This window comes from Hippocampus bargibanti, linkage group LG13 (genome assembly GCF_051943395.1).
Source record: "Hippocampus bargibanti isolate YZ-2025 linkage group LG13, ASM5194339v1, whole genome shotgun sequence".
NCBI lineage: Eukaryota > Metazoa > Chordata > Actinopteri > Syngnathiformes > Syngnathidae > Hippocampus > Hippocampus bargibanti.
This window is the reverse complement of record NC_142746.1, coordinates 5,430,336-5,449,268: the sequence shown is the minus strand read 5'-3', so window position 1 is coordinate 5,449,268 and position 18,933 is coordinate 5,430,336. Positions and strand designations below refer to the sequence as shown.

General features: G+C 41.0%; 1 protein-coding gene across 1 annotated transcript in view; it reads left to right on the top strand.

Moving 5' to 3' along the window:
- pdzd8 (PDZ domain containing 8) overlaps positions 1-17,890 on the top strand; it is a 44,848-nt gene extending 26,958 nt beyond the window's left edge. The window contains exons 4-5 of the mRNA XM_089011582.1: positions 12,590-12,752; positions 12,906-17,890. Coding sequence (XP_088867708.1) covers positions 12,590-12,752; positions 12,906-15,241 — 2,499 coding nt within the window. The 3' untranslated portion in view covers positions 15,242-17,890. The remainder of the gene's footprint in view (positions 1-12,589; positions 12,753-12,905) is intronic.
- Positions 17,891-18,933: the final 1,043 nt, after the last annotated feature.

Sequence of the window (18,933 nt, the reverse complement as noted above, 5' to 3'; positions counted from 1 at the left end):
TTATTTCCAAGTTGGCGGTAAGTTTATTTATCTTTGATATAGAGGATCTCAATTTGATTTGAAACCACCAGGACTGCTTCATTGACGTAACCCAGTTTTATTTTGAATTGTTGTCAGTCTCATTTAGAGTAATAACTGAGCACACTTCATTTCTCATGCTCTCAAAAGAAATTTGTCATGCCATTACCTGCAATGCCACTGTTTTTGATTGCAGGTTTGTAACAACCCAGTGGCTCTTCGCAAAAGGACAGAGTGAATGATTAAGAAAATGTTGTGTGTTTGGTTGAAGGCTTAGTGTGTGCATGAGTGACAAACATTGGCTTTCAAAAGGCATGCAAACACTGAAATGTCAAATTGATAACTGTGGAAATATGTCTTCTGACGATGATGCCGACAGCTGATGATAGTACTTAGATGTACCAAGTGATCGTTAAAGCCATGACGGATCATTTTTTTGTAATGCAGGCCGAATGCTGATTAAATAAAAAAAAACGGATAATGCGGGTGACCAAACGCCTGTTGCCTTTCATAGAAGTGCAAATTAGGCAAAGCTCCCTTTTTTGTTTGAATCTGTCCCCATAACAACCTCTTTATTCTGAATGCTTTTGAAGTCTTGTTTGTGATGCTAAAAAGGCAACTTAAAACTCAGGTTGCAGCCTCATGACGAAAATTGTAACGGGGAGCTTCAATACTGTAAGGATATAGACAACGGATTACCTGGTACATTATCGTGTTGATGGTCATTAGTTACATGTATTAATGTTTTTTTTTCATCATTTGGAGCATAACATATAAGTGAATCCAAATATTTCTGAATCCCGATTTAGTTGTCTGCTAATATCGTTAACTGAAACCGTCGAGACAGTCTTGAAATCCTGGTTCAGAAATGTAACTAACCAGGCTTGTTGAGGAGAAAGCTACATTTCAGTTTCTTGTTGACATTTAATTTTGATCGGTGATATGAGGATTCAACATTGAAATAGTAAGGCAGAATACCCCTCCCCCATTTAGGAGTTGAAGAGAAAAAAAATGCTAGCAATAAACACTGCCCATAAAAGAATGACTGGTATCAAACCAGTTACTGATTATGCTTATGCTAAGTAGAAGCAACTTTATCAAGTACATACAAACTAGTTTTTGGCAGACGAACCAAACCACACAGGTGGCTGGCGAACTAGTTTTCGGCGGATGAACACCAAACCACACAGTCGAACAGCGACACGGGGGCTGGCGGACTAGTTTTCCACACCCCCTCTGTTTGAGTGCAGATGTGGTTTGTTATCGTGTGAAGTACTTTTGCTGTTATGGAACCGAAAAAGACCCCACCACAGGCTAGTGCAGGGGTGGGCAAACTTTTTGACTCGCGGGCCGCATTGGGTTCTAAAATTTGACAGAGGGGCCGGGCCAGGAGCATTTGGAGGGAGTGTTTGGGCCGGAAATACTCCGAACAAGTTATGTCCATAATTTATAAAATCACTTCAAATGACTTCGACTGAGCGTATTTTACAAAGATTCCACAGCATATATCTATAGTTTACGTTTTAAGACTTGCGCTGAATATATGAAGTCTTGTTTTCGAGTTGATGACGATCCCCATGTGACGTCACGTTTGGACCGCCCCTGACCGAGAAAGCGACATACAATGCATTTTGGGTACTTTGTTTGGTCTGAAAACTTCGTGTTGATCTGTGTTGATGGCGAAATTAGAAGGAAAACACATAAATAAAGCGATGGTGAATCGTTGTGTGTTGCACCAAGACTACTATTTGATATTCGCTGACACAAATTCCCAGCTGACAAATCAGCCCATTTCCAACGGAGCTTGGGCGCAATCTTCTGCTTTTTCTGGGTGCTACATTGCTGTCATTGACGGCTCGAATTGATATGGGAGGACTCCTAGAATCAATTGCAAACATTTATGCTTTCCTCTTCAGAAGAACAAGAACAAGAAAACATCTTCTCCGAATCTGAAGCCATTGTTTTGATTCTCGAGCAAGGCACGACGTCTTGGCGTGACGTCACGAACAGAGGGGTGGGACCTTCTGAAACTGACCATTTCCGGATTCATTTTGAAGTCATTTTTATTGGTGTTTTTCATTTAACTAAAAATATCAGCCTGCCTGATTTGGGTATTTTAGATGCTATAAAACGTTTTTCTGATGTCAGTGGGAAACAAAAACAAATAATGGTGCCGGTTGTCCTTTAAATGTAGTATGTACAAACCTCATAGCACAGTAAAAACACTACAACCCAATTTATTAACTGTCTTTCAAATGTGAAAAATATCCCTGATCAGTTAATAAATTTGTCTCAAGGAATATGCAAGATATGGCATTTACAGACTATTTCGCAGATACTTGGAGGAGGAAATGGTTATTAAACCGTGACTGTAAAGTTACGTGAGACTTATGAAAGGGGTTTAGTGGCTCGTAGGAATCAATGCAAACGTTGCATTGTGCACCACAATGACAATCGACTACTGTAGCAAAATTTACAGTCATGCTCATTTGATGTAAATTAAGCAAGGTAGCATTTGAAGTTGGTGCATTCTTGATTTAAAAAAAACTTTATACTTTGTGACAATGTTTCTTATTGGGATTGGTCTCATTTTGCTTCAAGTTGGGAAAAATGGGGCAGGCAACTTTTCAGTTATCTGCCCTGTTGTTCGCTAGCTTTTTGTCATGAGTTTTAGACACTGTTTGTACTATAATTTGGGCAAGTTCGGCGGGCCGGATTGAAAAGCCTAACGGGCCGTATGTGGCCCGCGGGCCGTAGTTTGCCCATGAAGATCATCAAAAAACACGAACGTGGTGTGCATTGGTGTGACTTAGTGTCCCAGTACCAGTATGCTAAATCGACCATTGCTACGGCTAAGGGTGTTTCTGTGCTGTCTAAGCAATGGCCTCAGACAATAGAAGAGGTTGAATAACTTCTGTTGATTTGGATTAACGAAAAGCTGCTAACAGGGGACAGTGAGTGAGGGTATTATCGCCAAGAAAGCGCAGCAATTTCACTCGGATATCATCAAGAGACAACTACATCAACGACCATCACATAGGTAAATAAAATGACTTTATTATACTGTATAGTGTTTGTCTTTAAGGATTATTTAATTGAGTATAAATTTGAGTTTTATGGGGACCTGGGAACGGATTATTCTAATTTTTTATGGTTTCTTATGGGAAATAAATGTTCGGCAGACAAACTTCACCTTACACATACTTTCTAGGAACCAATTAAGTTTGTAAGCTGAGGTATCACTATTACTGATTGGAGTCATCTACTTTTAAAAGAACAGCTATGATGTGGATTTCTCTGTAATAAAACATTTGTTGTTAGCAAGTGCTGTAATTGGTTAAGAACAATTGGGCACCTGGGTTGATCTGTCACCCATACTAGGCCGAGAGCAGCAATTACCAATCACATCCTCTTCAATGAAAACCTGCCTGTCGATCTTGGACGATCAGTCGGAACATTCCTCTTGCATTGTAAATATATTTCCCAATAACAGTTTTAATAAGGGGGTGGATTTGAGAGTCTTGAATGTAACTCATGCGATGGAGGGGGATTGCGTACTCGAAAACACAGCAAACAGGTGTCCTGGTCAGTGGAGATTATTAAAAACAATAAAAAGGAAAATACAAAACACCTGACATACAAATTTAAAAATAAAATAAACTCCCAATCACTGAAGAGAAGTCAGGCAACATTGGACAATGGTCTGAGACCAACTGAATGAAAAACAGAACCTCCAGCAAACAGGCTGATGAGATAACAAGGCACACCTTGGAAACACAGCTGATATCGTTGATGGACAAAAGGGGAGGAGAGATGACGAAAACAGCAATGTTTCAAATTTAATTTGTTGTGAAACAGGCTACCGTGAACCAGAAAGTTGCTCCATGCAATTTTCATCACAACATGAGTCCTTATTCAGGCAGGAACATACTGTAAATACAGGATATCAAACCTTGGAGGTGTCCATTGTCGAATCGTTGTTTTTTCAACACCATACTATAAATAATATGTAACCATAAATAGTTTATTTTATTACTTATTTTTAATGAATGAAGTTAACTTGAGTGTTTGCTTAAATTAGTCACGGTATAAAATTAAGTCTTGGTATGAGTTCACATATTCCATGACATCACGGGTAATGGGTGATGACGTAAACACCTGAGCAGTTACTGGCCACGCATCCCTCCCCTCAACCCCCTTATCAGCACAAGGGTTGATAATTGCATATGGCAGGGAATTGCTGTGTACTTGCCCCGCAGCGACTTGTACCCTATAACCATACACAAATCGATCTGACATGTGGTATTAGATTAAATTACCGAGCAGTGCAGTGACAGGGAAAAAGAAGTGCTAAAGCTCCACCACTCTATCTCACACGCACCCTCCGAAACCTGCTGGAGAGCGGGGTGATGTTCAGCCAACCAACATGTGATGAGCCACATCCAAGTTCGGTCAAGCTTCCATATTGAGTTTAACTTGGATGTGGTGCATCACATGTTGGTTGGCTGAACATCACGCAAATATCTTCAGATGACTGATTCCGATAAACGTGGATAATATACCGACTTCTTTTTAAATAAATGTCTTGTTCGCATCAGGCGGAGTCGATGGAAACATCTATTTTGCCAATCATTAAGTTACATGTAAAAAAAAATGAATCATCATTTTTGAACAGCACATTAATGATAATGAATTAACTATTATTACATGAACAAGGAATTTTTCACCCCAGCTCAAAATATAATGAAGATGATTCAAAGAGTCATTTTGTGGAAGGCTTCTTAAAAAGTTTTTATTCTCAAAACACAGCTCAAGAAAAATCTTTTCCTTTCGGCTTTTCCTTTCGGCTTTTCCCTTCAGGGGTCGCCACACCGAATCAGTGTCCCCCATCTAACCCGGTTTTGTGCATCCTCATTTCTCACACCAGCTACCTTCATATCCTCTTTGACAACATCCATAAACCTCCTCTTAGGTCTTCCTCTCGGTCTCCTGCCTGGCAGTTCAAGGCTCAGCATCCTTCTCCCGATATAATCACTCTCTCTCATTTGGACAAGTCCAAATCACCTCAGTCTGGCTTCTCTGACTTTCTCTCCAAAGCCTCTCATACCATGTTTTTTAATCTTTTTGGACGCACCAAACCTCACCAGTTTCATATGCTCATTCACCGAACCCTTCTTCCAATGACTGTGCCTACTAACTGCAGTCTAGGCTGAAGGGTGGACCTCTGTGGCGGAGCATCCACCGAACCCCTGAGACAGACTCACCGAACCCCTAGTGTTTGATCGAACCCCTGGGTTAAGAGTCTAATATGAGTTGTCCCTCTAATGTACTCATTCCTGATCCTATCCAACCTGGTCACTCCCAAAGACAATCTCAACATCTTTATCTCCGCTACCTCCAGCTCTGCTTCCTGTCTTTTCTTCAGTGGCACTGTCTCCAGTCCAAACAGCATGGCTGGTCTCACCACCGTTTTATACACTTTTCCTTTCATCCTCGCGGAAACCCTCCTACCACACAACACACCTGACATTTTTCTCCAGCCGTTCCAGCCTGCCTGGACACGCTTCTTCACCTCTTTTCGACACTCTCTATTGCTCTGGACAGTTGAACCCAAGTACTTAAAATCCTCAAGAAAAATGACACTTATATTTTCATGGTCTTAACATTCATGAATACAAGATATTTTTCTAACTCACCCACAGACCTTTTACGAAACATCTCTGGTTGAATGTTCCACAAAGATTTCCCAAAGGTTGAATGCATCTGTAACATCCCAAGACTCATAGAAAGTCTACTCTAAACTTGCCCCATTCATTCTCTGTTCCAATATTGTTAAAAAATGGCGGTCTCTAACAGATGTCTATTTTTATAAATATCAATCGAAATGGGATCAAAAACAGACTCATGTCTGTCCTGGAGGCAAAGAGAAAGTTGTTCACTGCCTGCCATCTGACCATATTAACCTTTCATTTGTCCTTTTTGGCCATGGAGATAAAAAGGGATGGTGCATTTGCAGAAATAAATGCCAAATTGCTCCATTGACATCCTGCTTGTAGGTATTCCATTGTTGTTTGTTTTTTCTTCTCTCTTTTCTTCTCAGGAAAAAAAATAGTAGCTGCTTGTTAATGAAACTCTACAATTCAGACAGGAGCAAAATTGGGGCAGATTTAATTTATGACTCACTTGATTTTAATATTAGTATTATCCTCTTCATTTGAAATACAGTGATACCTAGCTTATGAACTTAATTGGTTCCCAGAAAGTGTGTGTGGAAAGCGAAGTGTGTGTTCCAAACATTAATTTCCCATAGGAAACCATTAAAATGAGAATAATCCGTTCCCAGGTCCCCATAAAACATAATTTTCAACTAAATAAGCCTTAAAACTACACAGAATATATATTATTTTATGTATAATAAATGTGCTATTGTATTGTAATTAAAGAAATAAATTGTACCGTATGATAAAGTCATTTTATTTACCTTTTGTGATGGTCGTTGATGGCCTGATGGAATGGATAGCTTTTTGCATAAAGTGTCTCAAGGATCTCTGGGGTGTACATCTTAAAAGTTGTGATATTGCAACAGCAACAGATGCAGGCGGACACACTCGAAACTTCTCTTCAAATTATACAGATGGCTTGTGCAGGTTATTTGTGGAGCCTGGTTGATGGGATATTTTAACCTTGCAGTCTACACTGTGGCTTTGAACTATCAATAAAGTTGAAACAAGTCCAAATTTCATTGTGTTTTCTATACATGTTCTCACCTTTTCACTTGTGTTTTTTTGTGTTTTTTTTCAGTTTTGTTTTTTGTCTCAAGCTCTGTCATCGCCCTTTCGTGTGTGTGCGTGTTTTTCTGTTTCTGTAACCCCTCCCCCGCTCACTGCTGCGTGTGTCCTGCTGTGTATGTCCCCTCCCTCCTCTACCACGCATCTTGACCAATCACGTGTGGTTTTAACCAAAGACCAAAGAGGGGAATAGAGGACAAAAAAAAAAACCCGGCTGCCGTTTCCAGCTCCTTGTTAGGAGCTCCAAGAACCGGCTCGTTCGCGAATGACACATCACTCATTGTGGCGCTCCGTGTGTTTCCAGAAAAATAGTGTGTATGCCAAGATTATATTCTCACAAATTTAACGTTCGTAAGGCAAAAGGTTAGTTAGCTAAAGGGTTTGTAAGCCGTGGTATCACTGTATGTGATTTTTTTTTTTTTTTTTGTCGTGTGTTGAACAACAATCTGTAACAGTTGGCTTTTTCAATCGACTTCCATGGGGATAAAAGGCACTTGTCAATTGTACAGATGCACACAGCAAAAGTACAGCTCCAATGAATGTTGCTCAACACCTACGGACTCATGGCAGCTGTTCATACAAAAAAAAAGGACAGCATATTTTCCAAAAGGGGACGTCGCAACGTGTTGTATGGCTCTTGGACAGCCTGAGTGATACACAAGATTTGGTACCATTTTTAACCGATCTTGATCATAAACAAATGTTTCAGCTGCAGTTACAGTGGTAGTTTGCATTTAGAGACCCTGCAACATTTTCCTTACTGAAGAAGTGGGGACGGTGGCAGCAGACCTTGAGCATCCGACAGGTCTTTGAACATCAAAGAGTAACATCCCTACACCGATGTGTGTGCGCCTCCTCCACCCCTCCTTGTTCAAACTCACTGGTCAGCAAAAGAACCATATCATGGTGTTAATTAAAAGATAAATTCTATTCCAAATTCCATTGCCAAAAAATATTGAATCGAAGGTATTTTTTAAACAATTCATGGTCTTTGGGTTATTTAACAAAATGCATTCTATTAAACCTCAGACCTATTATAGTGTGGAAAAATATATTGAATTTTTCGGTGTATAAGGCATACCGGACTATAAGGCTCACCCCCAATGAATGGTGTATTTTCCAACTTTTTCCATGGATAAGGCACACTGTCACGTATATTGTTCGTAGTTTTACGGCTTAGTTGATTTTATGGAGACCTGGGAACGGATTATTCTCATTTTAATGGTTTCCTATGGGAAATATTTTTTGGGATACACACTTTTTACCTTACACACTGTCTAGGAACCAATTAAGTACGTGAGCCAAGGTCCTACTGTATGTCTCTTCCTTGCATCGAGTCTCATTTTGACCGACACATTATCCTCATGTAGCGTTCCATTGTGAGCAGCCATGTTTGTATTGTTCAATCAAGATAAAAAAAGGAGACATTGATTACATTGATTATACTACTACATTTCAGTTTTCGACCAAATCAGGTTTCTGGAATGGATTACGGTGGAAAACAGAGGTTTGACTGTACTTTGAATCAAACAATCAGTTAATTTTAGTCACACACTCATCCAGTGTGGCAAGAGTAAGCGTACTGTATACAAATGGCATAAGATAAATTGAGGATAGTCATGATATGAGTTTGTTGTATTTGCTTAAATATCACTTGTGGGTGTGTTCTAGTTTCTTCCTACGGTTTTAACCGTTCCAGATATAAGGGTTGAGTGTTTTTTTGTTTCTGCCAGCACACTATAAAGTGTGTGTGTATGAGCCTCCACACTATCTCCTCCACAGTGAAATGTTGTTAGTCTTTATGGAAGAGCTTTAACAAAGCCAGATCACATTAGACATGTCCTGGAGATAGACACGCACGCGCACACAAAATCCATAAATGGTGAGCTAAGGGGTATTTTGTAGCTTGGCAGAAATTATCATTGTTTTCTTCACCTTATGGTACAATGTGGCGGCTATATTCAGTTTTGCGACATGACATTTATTCACCTGTTGCGTGATATTTAATTTAGACTGCAGCTACTTGCCATTCGTGCAATGATATTTACACTACGCATTTGCCACCATCCACACAAACTCATCCAAGCACATGAATATGCAGTCACTTGACAACTGTACAGTATTTACATAACACTTTTACATTTAAGGTTGCAATATTTTATTGAGGTTATAGTTACAGAGGTTCTGTGGACCATTTCACCAATGTTGTGCTTGTGTGTGTACGCTACGGCAAGAACAAAAGAAACTTTCTTGGACACCGTGAGCAAATGGGCAATCATTTAGCGGGACTTGTTTTGTCAGCAGATTTTATGGCCCAAAAAGATGACTGTTGCAAGGTGAGCTTCAGGTACACTGCTAGCCAAAGCAATACTCACTTCTGGACAAGAACACGAACCACAGCGGAAAATGCCTTCATAGGAGTTTATTAAAAGGGAGAACACATTTATTTATTTATTTATTTTAATCAAAGATCAAATCCATCAGACATTTAAACAGCTTCTTCCCCCAAGCCATTAACTCTTTAAACAGTAACCCAAATAGAACTGTATCTCTTTGCATTTGCTGCATTTGCATATTTATTTATTATATTATACTTTTATCATTCTTTGAAGGTGCGCCTTATACTCCGGTGCATCTTATCTTCCAGGCATAATGTTACAGTGGATGACATAAATAAATACATGTACCTGATTTAAAGCAGATTTTTTACTTACAGACAGTGTATTGTAGGTGTTCAAATAACTGACATGTTTCGGCGTATACTTCCGCCTTCGTCAGAGTGTAGCGAGGGGCGTGGCTTGCCTGTCAGATCACACAGGCAGATCGCTTTAAATTAGATATCAAGTAGACAGGATAAACTTACGAAACAGGTACCTGATATTTTAAAATCATTTTTTGAGAACCTGCAATATCTTGAAATAATCTGCATGCCATATAATAGACAGTCAAATAAGAGTCAAGCTAACTTTACCCAGCCTTTAAATCAATCGAATCTATTTAAAGTGGAAAAGCCATGTTTCTCAGCTATCATCAATCAGCCTGGCTCAGGATCAAGACTTTCAATCATCCACCAAGCCCCTTGAAACCCTTCCCCCTTGTTCTCTTGTGTAGCTCATCAGCTTATTCAAGCCAGCCGTAACTCAATCACAGACTTCCACCAGAACAGTAACAAATTACTGCAGGCCAAATTACAGTCATTTGCCTCAGTCGACGCATGTCATATTGGCTCTTCTTTTCTGTCTTTTTATACCAGAGCACCTGTACCATTGTCAACCTCTTTCTCCTCCACCACATCGTGTTGAGCTCTTCTCTCGGCCATCATATTTGCTGACAATAAGCCGCCAGTCGGCACAGAACATAGTTAAATGGAACTGTTTGTGTATCAGCTGAGTTGTCTGGAATGTACTGTATACGGACAATCGTTTGGGTTTGCAGCAGGTCACCTCTGCATCAGATATGTGACTTGTGAGCTGTGGCCGTTATTAAGGAAGGCGGGGGTGGGGATTAATTGTGGTTCTTTCATCTCACACTGAATTGCCACTTTCAGTTCAAGCCTCAGAAGGACAAGACGCTAGTGGTTGGCTCCATGCACATCGCCACTGTTCACAAGTAACTCTTGTTCTTGACAATGTAATACATTAGTGATGTGGGAAACTATTGAACTACTTTTCATTGAATTTAGATCCGTTTATCTTTATTCGGAGAACACCTTGAAGGCAATAAAACCCAACAATAAATATTTTCTAAGGTGCATTTCTATCACGCATAACCAACAACAGTAGTGTACAATTTAACACGGACTAAATAGTAAAATGAATGACCAATTCGCTCAATTTCAGAGCACACTGAATTATATTAAATAGTCTTTTTTTCCGAACCAATAAAGGTTCTCATTTTATTCTTTATTCACGATCACAAAGAAAAAAAATACAAAAAGTCAGGATCCGGCATTAATGATACTCCGATGACCCCAGGCCAGTCTTTTATTTTTTAACCATGCAAAACAACTACAGCTGTAATGTGATTGACAAACTTTACACGGTGCACTGTTCCAAGCAAGCAGAAATGAGTGCTTTAAAATCCTGGAAACAAATGCGCCTACTTTTTTTCTGACAGACTTTTAAACGAGCAACCTGTGCTAGGAACTCTCCATTTGGGAATCCTTGGTTGATGTTTGCATAGAAGGAACCCAATTGGTGATCAAGAAATCCTCTAAGACAGACTGAATGAAACAGGCAGAATGGACTTCCAAAACGTTCAACGACTGTGTTAAAATATTATTTTTAACATTTTTATTTTCCCTTTGTATTTCTTGAGCAAATTGATCCGACCAACACAAGGCAAGTTTTTTTTTTCACATACTTGGTACTTTGACAAATCATGTTCAGTTTGACAAATGCCCTGTTCCGTTGTGACTGCTGTTCACGACTGCTCACCCACAATTGGCATGAAGTATCCATGCAACCGCATTCTTATGTGTGGAATTGCTGACATAACAGCCTGCCAGGAAGTAAAAAAATATGTTTTGTGCTTCAATTTGAGGTCATTGCTGAGTTTGATATGGATACAAAAGAAAATGTGACTACAAGGATTTTCATTCTCACTCTTTTGTGCGTGTGTATGTGCTGTGTGGGTCGTGTGCTTTGGGCTGTGAATAAAAATTGTTTAATGGAATATTACTGTTTTATCTATTTTCTCTAAAATTACCAATTGAAACATTCATGCTCGAGGTGATTACATAATGTTTTCAGGGGTCGTATGAGTCACATATCAGCACTCTAGAATTTGAAGGCCCTGGGCACACTATGAGGCACACCTAAAAGCACTAAATGTCATTCACTAAGCAACAGGCACGCTATTGTAAACTTATATTTTTGTTTGTGGACTTGGTTGAACTGAGTTTGTGTGTGTAAAGACACAAAAGTGTGTAAAGTGTTCTTTGTTGGAAACGTTCCTGTGGTTTTAGTACGCTATGAGTCAATTTCTGATATATAATTTGTATTTAAAATTTGATATTTATAATAAATCTGTCTGAGCAGAGGTGTGCGTTTGTGAGGGATGGGGCGATGGGGTGTTCATGTGTGCCCATGTTTATGATGTGGGTTTTTGCAGTAACATAGTAAAAATGTGGCTCTTAGTCTCTGACTGGTTGGGCACCCTTGCTCTATGTGCTTTGCTTCTTTGCAGATGCGCCTTATACTCTGAAGCGTCGCATAGTGCAGAAAATCTGATTTGAAAAAAAAAAAAAAAAAAATCGGATTTAATCTGAAAGTATATTTTCAATTTATGGTTTCTGCAAACATTTAGTCTTTCGTATGGTTTGAACATATGTAAATGACTTAGATAACAGGTATCAAATGTGGCCAGATTTGGCCCGCCACATCATTTTATTCGGCCCACGAAGCAAATCAAGCATGTCAAATGCCACGATGCTTGCTAAAGTCCGAACCAAAGTTTCAAATTGTCGTTTTAAAACCACAGTAACAGTCTTTTTAAAAAGTAGTTATTCATTAATTTGGTATGCACTCTATATGTAAATATGTGGAGATGATGAAACATTCTAATGGTTTCCCCAAATTCACCCCCCCGAGAAGAGCCTGTATCTACAATGTGGCCCCCAGTAAAAAAAAATGAGTAACTGGTTTAAAGATTTATTAGGAGCCTGTACTGAGGAAAATGTTTATTTGGAGTTCAACACCCTCACACTATGTCATAGTTACTATGGGACTATCATTTTCCCATCATAACTAGTCTTTCTTTATTTTTGTCAATATTTATTACAGACAGAGGTCATCAAGGGTCCCTGTGGCAGCGTGGGAATGACTTTCAGGCACGTGCCCGCCAGCGAGGGAGAAGCAGTCCATGTAAGCATTGAGACTGTGACGCCGAACTCCCCCGCAGCCTTGGCAGACTTGCAGCGAGGTGATCGGCTCATCGCAATCGGAGGTTTGACATGGCTTATTCAACATTGGTTTTTGCGGGAAGGCTTGAGAAAAAATATGTTGCAATAAAAATCTGCTTCGTATAACCAAATGCAATATTCTCAAAAATGTCAGTCATATTTTTTTGGGAATACTAATTGATGTCGATTTTCGACAGGAGTCAAAGTTACATCATCAGTTCAAGTGCCCAAACTTCTAAAGCAGGCCGGAGACAGGGTAGTGGTACTCTACGAGAGGCCGCTCCGCCACCAGACTCCATCCCTTGGAAGCCTAGGAACCCTTCAGGAGGGATTTGGGCAACTGGAAGAATCGGGTTTCATATCCCAGCCAGGGGGATACGAAGAAGACCCGGCCCCCATCACAACTCTGTCTGACATAACTGACAGTAAAGACCTGGACTCTGAATTTGAAGAGTTGACTGTGGACTCTAAACCCAGCCTGAATGTCGGCCCCCTCATCACCGGTGATGCAAAGGACGAGTTCCTTCTCACAGTAAACCAAAGTCCCAAAAAAACTGTTGCCAATTTAGCTTCAAAACCTCTCGGGACCATATCACCCATCCTCAACCGTAAGCTAAACCTGGTGGGCCTCCAATCACCACTGAAGACCCAACCGAAAGAATCACCAAAGCCCCCCCGACAGAAGACTAGCAATGATTCGGGCGATAGTTTGCAGCGCCCGGCAATGCCCCCTCCACCGCCACCCTCTCGTCCCCCAGTGCCACCGCGACCTCAAATCCGTATGTCATCTGCCGGTTCAGAGTCAATTTTTATGGAAACCGTTGATTCAACGACCAACACGACTCCCGTAATGTCTACCGCGACTGTCACTCTCAGTGCTTCGGAGAAGTCTCCTGAAAAAGTCCTTCTGGCAGGAGCCATTGAAGACGTGGCCGGCACCGAGAAGACAGCCGTCAAACCAAGTGAGGGGAAGTCCAACAGGCAGTCGGAGCTCGGTGAAGACATTGGAGTGGCATCCTTCACGAGTACCAAGGCAGACCAGGCGAAGGACAAAGTTTCTGAGAGCTCTTGCAGCACAAGGGACAGTCTCGAAGAGCATCCCTTCTGGGAATCCCCAGAATCGATGTTTCGTCATCGAGCAACTAGTTGGCCCAAAGCCTCTGTTGTGTTTGAGGTGGAAAGCAACCACAAGTACCTTAATGTGGCCCTTTGGTGTAAAGATCCCTTTAAGTTGGGCAGTTTGCTGTGCCTGGGCCACGTCAGCCTCCATCTGGAGCACGTCGCCCTTGAGTGCATGGCAACATCTTCCGCAGAGTACCAGAGCACATTTAAGCTTGGGCCTCCGGAGCCTCGAGCCAACGTCAGCCGTACCGCCCTACGCAGTCTGAGCACCCACAAAGGCTTCAATGAAAAGTTGTGTTACGGAGACGTGACTCTAAATTTCTGTTACCTAACAGGAGAGGAGCTGGACTATCCTGGACTGGCAGAGAGACAGCGAGAGGTGAGTCTCCACGATGATGATCTAAGGGAGAAGGAGAGGGAACAGTTCCCCACAGCCTCACGTGATGACTTGGCCTACGGTGCCATGCAGCTTGCCGAGGTCCGTCACAACTTCCAAGACACCCAATTCCAAAACCCCACCTGGTGCGAATATTGCAAAAAGAAAGTTTGGACCAAGGCAGCCTCGCAGTGTATGGTCTGCGCTTATGTCTGCCACAAGAAATGCCAGGAAAAATGCCTCGCCGAAAGTCCCTTGTGCGTGGCACCCACCGAGCGTCGAGGCGCTGACCCTGAGGCCAAGTCCACGATTAATCGGGCCACGACGGGCTTAACCCGCCACATCATCAACACGAGCTCCCGCCTGCTAAACCTCCGCCAGGGCCCCAAGACTCGGCTGGTCGAGCAGGTCACGGACGCGGTGCCCGGTCCAGTGGATCCTTCCCCTAAGCATACTCCAAACACTTCCGACAATGAGAGTAGCGATACCGAGACCTACGCCGGCGGCGCCAGCCCCTCCAAGCAACCCGGCGGCGGCGGGGGAAGCGGCAAACTGGTTCGCAAGGAGGGCGGCTTGGACGATAGCGTGTTCATTGCCGTCAAAGAGATCGGTCGCGACCTGTACCGCGGTTTGCCAACCGATGAGCGGTCTCAAAAACTTGAGCTGATGCTGGACAAGCTGCAGCAGGAAATCGATCAGGAGTTGGAGCACAATAATGCCCTTTTGATAGAAGAGAGAGAGACGGGCGATCCCAGGCGGAAGCTGCTCATTAGTTCGGCGCTTTCCAAATCTGGCGAAAGGCTGCAGGCGCTCACTCTGCTCATGATTCACTACCGTGCGGGCATTGAGGACTTGGAGTCGGTGGAGAGCACCTCTCCTTCGGAGCAACATTGTTTTAAGGGCAGAGTGGACGGCTTGGAGGAGGAGGCCCTGATGGGAGCGGAGGTCTATGACAGTGACATTTGCAGCCCGGCTGACTTGCAACTGTTGGATGACATCACTGAGGAGCAGATTTGTGTCGAAGCGCTACATTAATTTATACCAGAGAGAATGAGAAGGATCTGTTACCCCCCTCCACCCTTTTTGTTGTTGTTGTTTCTATGTTATCACGAGTTGAAAGGGGGACACCGTCCTTTGTTTTTCATTACATCTCATGAAATACATGAAGTAATTTTCCCCTATGGATACTTCTTTGTACCTGCTAATGCTTTTATTTTGCACCGTGTCCATACTTTAGGTTTCAAAGGGAAAAAGAATGCTGTTGTATTGCTGGTAGATTGCTCGTTCATAGTTTTCTGATGAAGTGTCTTTGTTAAACTTTCCCCCACAATCATGTCTTCATATGGCACTATTTTTTTTCTTGTGTGTGCAATGAAAATAAAATAATTGTTCAGAAGGAATTCGCTGTCGGGTTAAGGTCAAAACAACTTCATCAGACCACATTAGGGCAGGGGGGAGGCGGGGTCATTTTTTTTGCGTGAACATTGCAGTCAAGCTTTCTTACCCTTTTTTAGTTTGGCGCACTTTAAAAAACAGACCTTTTAAAATATTCACAAATGACTCTTTCGGGGGCTTTTCAGGAACTGCAAGCTCAGTGGGATGGATGTTAGGTTTCTCTTTTAGTTGTATCAAACATGTTGTCTTGATGCAGGATGTCTTGAATTTTAATTTCATATTTTAAATTAAATTTCTTCAAGGTTTATTTTATAAATGCGATGTGAATAACTTGGTGGATTTGAATGAATTTATTTGGATGAAATCATGTTTTAGTTTGCGTTTATGTCAGAGGAAAATAAGAGATCTAGTGTTGTACATGCCCTTTGCCTTTATAAGTTGTCATGAATGCCCAATATGTTTCCCATATTGCTTTTGTTTTGTCAATACATTTGTTACCAGTTAAATGTTTTGGAAGCAGGTACAAAATAAATGTTTAAAAATTAAATTAAAAATTAATAGATAGATGAAGATAATTGATAATAATAATAATAATAATAATAATAATAATAATAATAATAATAATAATACATTTCATATACAGTAAAGTCTCGTTATATCGATATTCTAGGGAGTCTGAAAAATATCGATATAACCGGGACTATCGATATATCCGACCCTGCGCGCATGTAATTTTCTCCGTGCGTGTATAGAAATAGTATCGTAATAAGCGGGACTATCGATATAACCGATATCGATATAACGAGACTTTACTGTATAAGCGCCTTTCAAAACTCTCAAGGACACTTTACAGTAAAAGGATATTTTTTTTTGCGGGTGAGCAGCGGCAGCCACACCCGCCAACGTTCACTCAACCCGGAAGTAACAAAGTAAACAAAAAACTTCATACTTCAGTCATCGACTGTGAAAAAACACTGATGAAATTATTTAATACACAAAAAAACTTTTTTTTTAATCTATATATTTTACAATTTAGATTTTTTCCTAGTTCCCACCTTTTGCCCTAATAACACATTACATCTTTGTATTTGCTCAGTCAGCTTGACGGGCATCATCAAGAGTTAAGAACCTGATTTTATGTCCTGGATCGTTTTTGTCTTCAGCCCTAAAAGATTATCCTCTTGTTAATTTTATTAAATGTTTCTGGAAAGCTGGGACTTTTAGTCCATCCATTTTTAATACAAAACAATGAACATTATTACTGCGGTTAAAATCAACCTCGCGCCACTTCGTCGACACAAACAGTTTGATTCTCACATTAAGATAGTCAAAAATATTTGGGGTCAATTGGTTAGAATAGTAATCCACAAATAAAGTAATCACCGGCTGAAATACTGCATAGAAATCTGGATAAGATTGTATTGACATTAAACCCAATCCACAATTCACCCCCCCCTGCCCTACATCCCCAACAGTATGTCTTCTTTGATGGAGCATTGCTCACCAAAAGCTGCTGTACTACATCTTAATCCTGTGAGTCCAATTGGAACCAGGTAAACAGTTGCAAGTCATTGATCTGGCCTGCACCTGAAGAAATGCTCATAACCTCCTCTTATCCAAATGCACGTATTTAAAAGTGAAGAAAGTTACCCCATTGATGTCAAAGAGGGAGCGTGGGGGAGGGGTGGTGGTTGAAGAGTACACAGACAATCACAAGGCGAGGCGACCACCTTCACCTCACGCATCACAACCTTTTAATGAACCTGAAACGGTGAGCGACACTGCTCTGATGGCCATCTTCAAAACAATGCCCGCACACCTGTCGAAGTTGCAGTGGCGCAAGAATGAGTGACTGTTCTGTTGACCACCTTTTGATTGACAAGTTTTGTGCGGTGGTTGCTTTTGTGTTCCAGCTGAACAATTTCAACACGTCTGAGTGTGTCATTGTGTGTTCCGATTTTTTTTTCTGTTGGACATGGAGCTAATGATTGGCTCATTTCTCTTCTGTAATTAGATATGCGTAGCCTGTGTACCTTTACGTCAGACCCGAGAGGTGATCTTCGCACTGTAAAACTGACTTGCAGGCCTGCACATCTTTGCTTTTGCCTCTGCTGCTACTGTTCCAATGTGATTGACCACAGTACTGTTTTTCACTTGCTTGTGCTCATCACAGCTGTTCAGTAGTTTACGGTCTTCATATGGTAGGGATGTTGTGCAGTTTTTCTTCAGGTTTCATGTCTGGAAGCTTTACTGTACTGAACCTAAATAAAAAAAACAAGCTTGAATTCATTTACTGTGGCTTGTAGTTCATGTCAACTATTGGTAATGTTGCTATCATAAAAAAAGAAAAACTCGTTAAAATATTCGAACGTGCATTTTGTGTATCTGGAAAGTCATTCAGCGCCAATGACAGGTTGATTACTGTGTTTGCTCCCACATTATCATGTCAAACTATTTTTTTTTTTAATTTCTTCCGCCCTTGACTGTTCATATTTTTGGACACCAAACTGAAAAGTAAGCACAGTCTTCTATATACGGGAGCCTACAGTTACATTATTCTTATCTAAGGAGGATTTCAGACTCACGCATCCTCACATATTGGTTGCATATTGAGGAGACAAATTTAAGATTGCCGTGAAAACAGTTCACATAGATGAGTACGGAAGGATGTACTGTATAAAATCATGTCATACAAGCACTTACATTCTTGGTTCATACAGTTGTGGTCAAAAGTTTGCATACACTGGTGAAGAACATAATGTCATGGTTCTCTTGAGTTTCCGGTTATGTGTACAACTGGGATTTTTCTCTGATAGAGTGATTGGAACAGATACTTCTTTGTCATTCATGAAGTTTGGTTCTTTTGTGACTTTACTATGGGTGAACAGAAAAAAACTGATCAGATCTACTGGGTCAAAAATATACATACAGCAGCACTAATATTTGATAACGTGTCCCTTGGCCATTTTCACTTCAATTAGGCGCTTTTGGTAGCCATCCACACGCTTCTAACGAGCTTCTGGTTGAATCTTTGGCCACTTCTGGTTGAATCTTTGACCACTTATGGTTGAATCTTTGACCACTTCTGGTTGAATCTTTGACCACTTATGGTTGAATCTTTGGCCACTTCTGGTTGAATCTTTGACCACTTATGGTTGAATCTTTGGCCACTTCTGGTTGAATCTTTGACCACTCCTCTTAGTTCAGTTGAATTTGATGGCTTTCTGACACAGACTTGTTTCTTCAATATTGTCCACAGTTTAAGTCAGGACTTTGGTCACCAAAGAAACAAAAATAGTCAATGAAAAATATCACATTCATATGGTTATGCT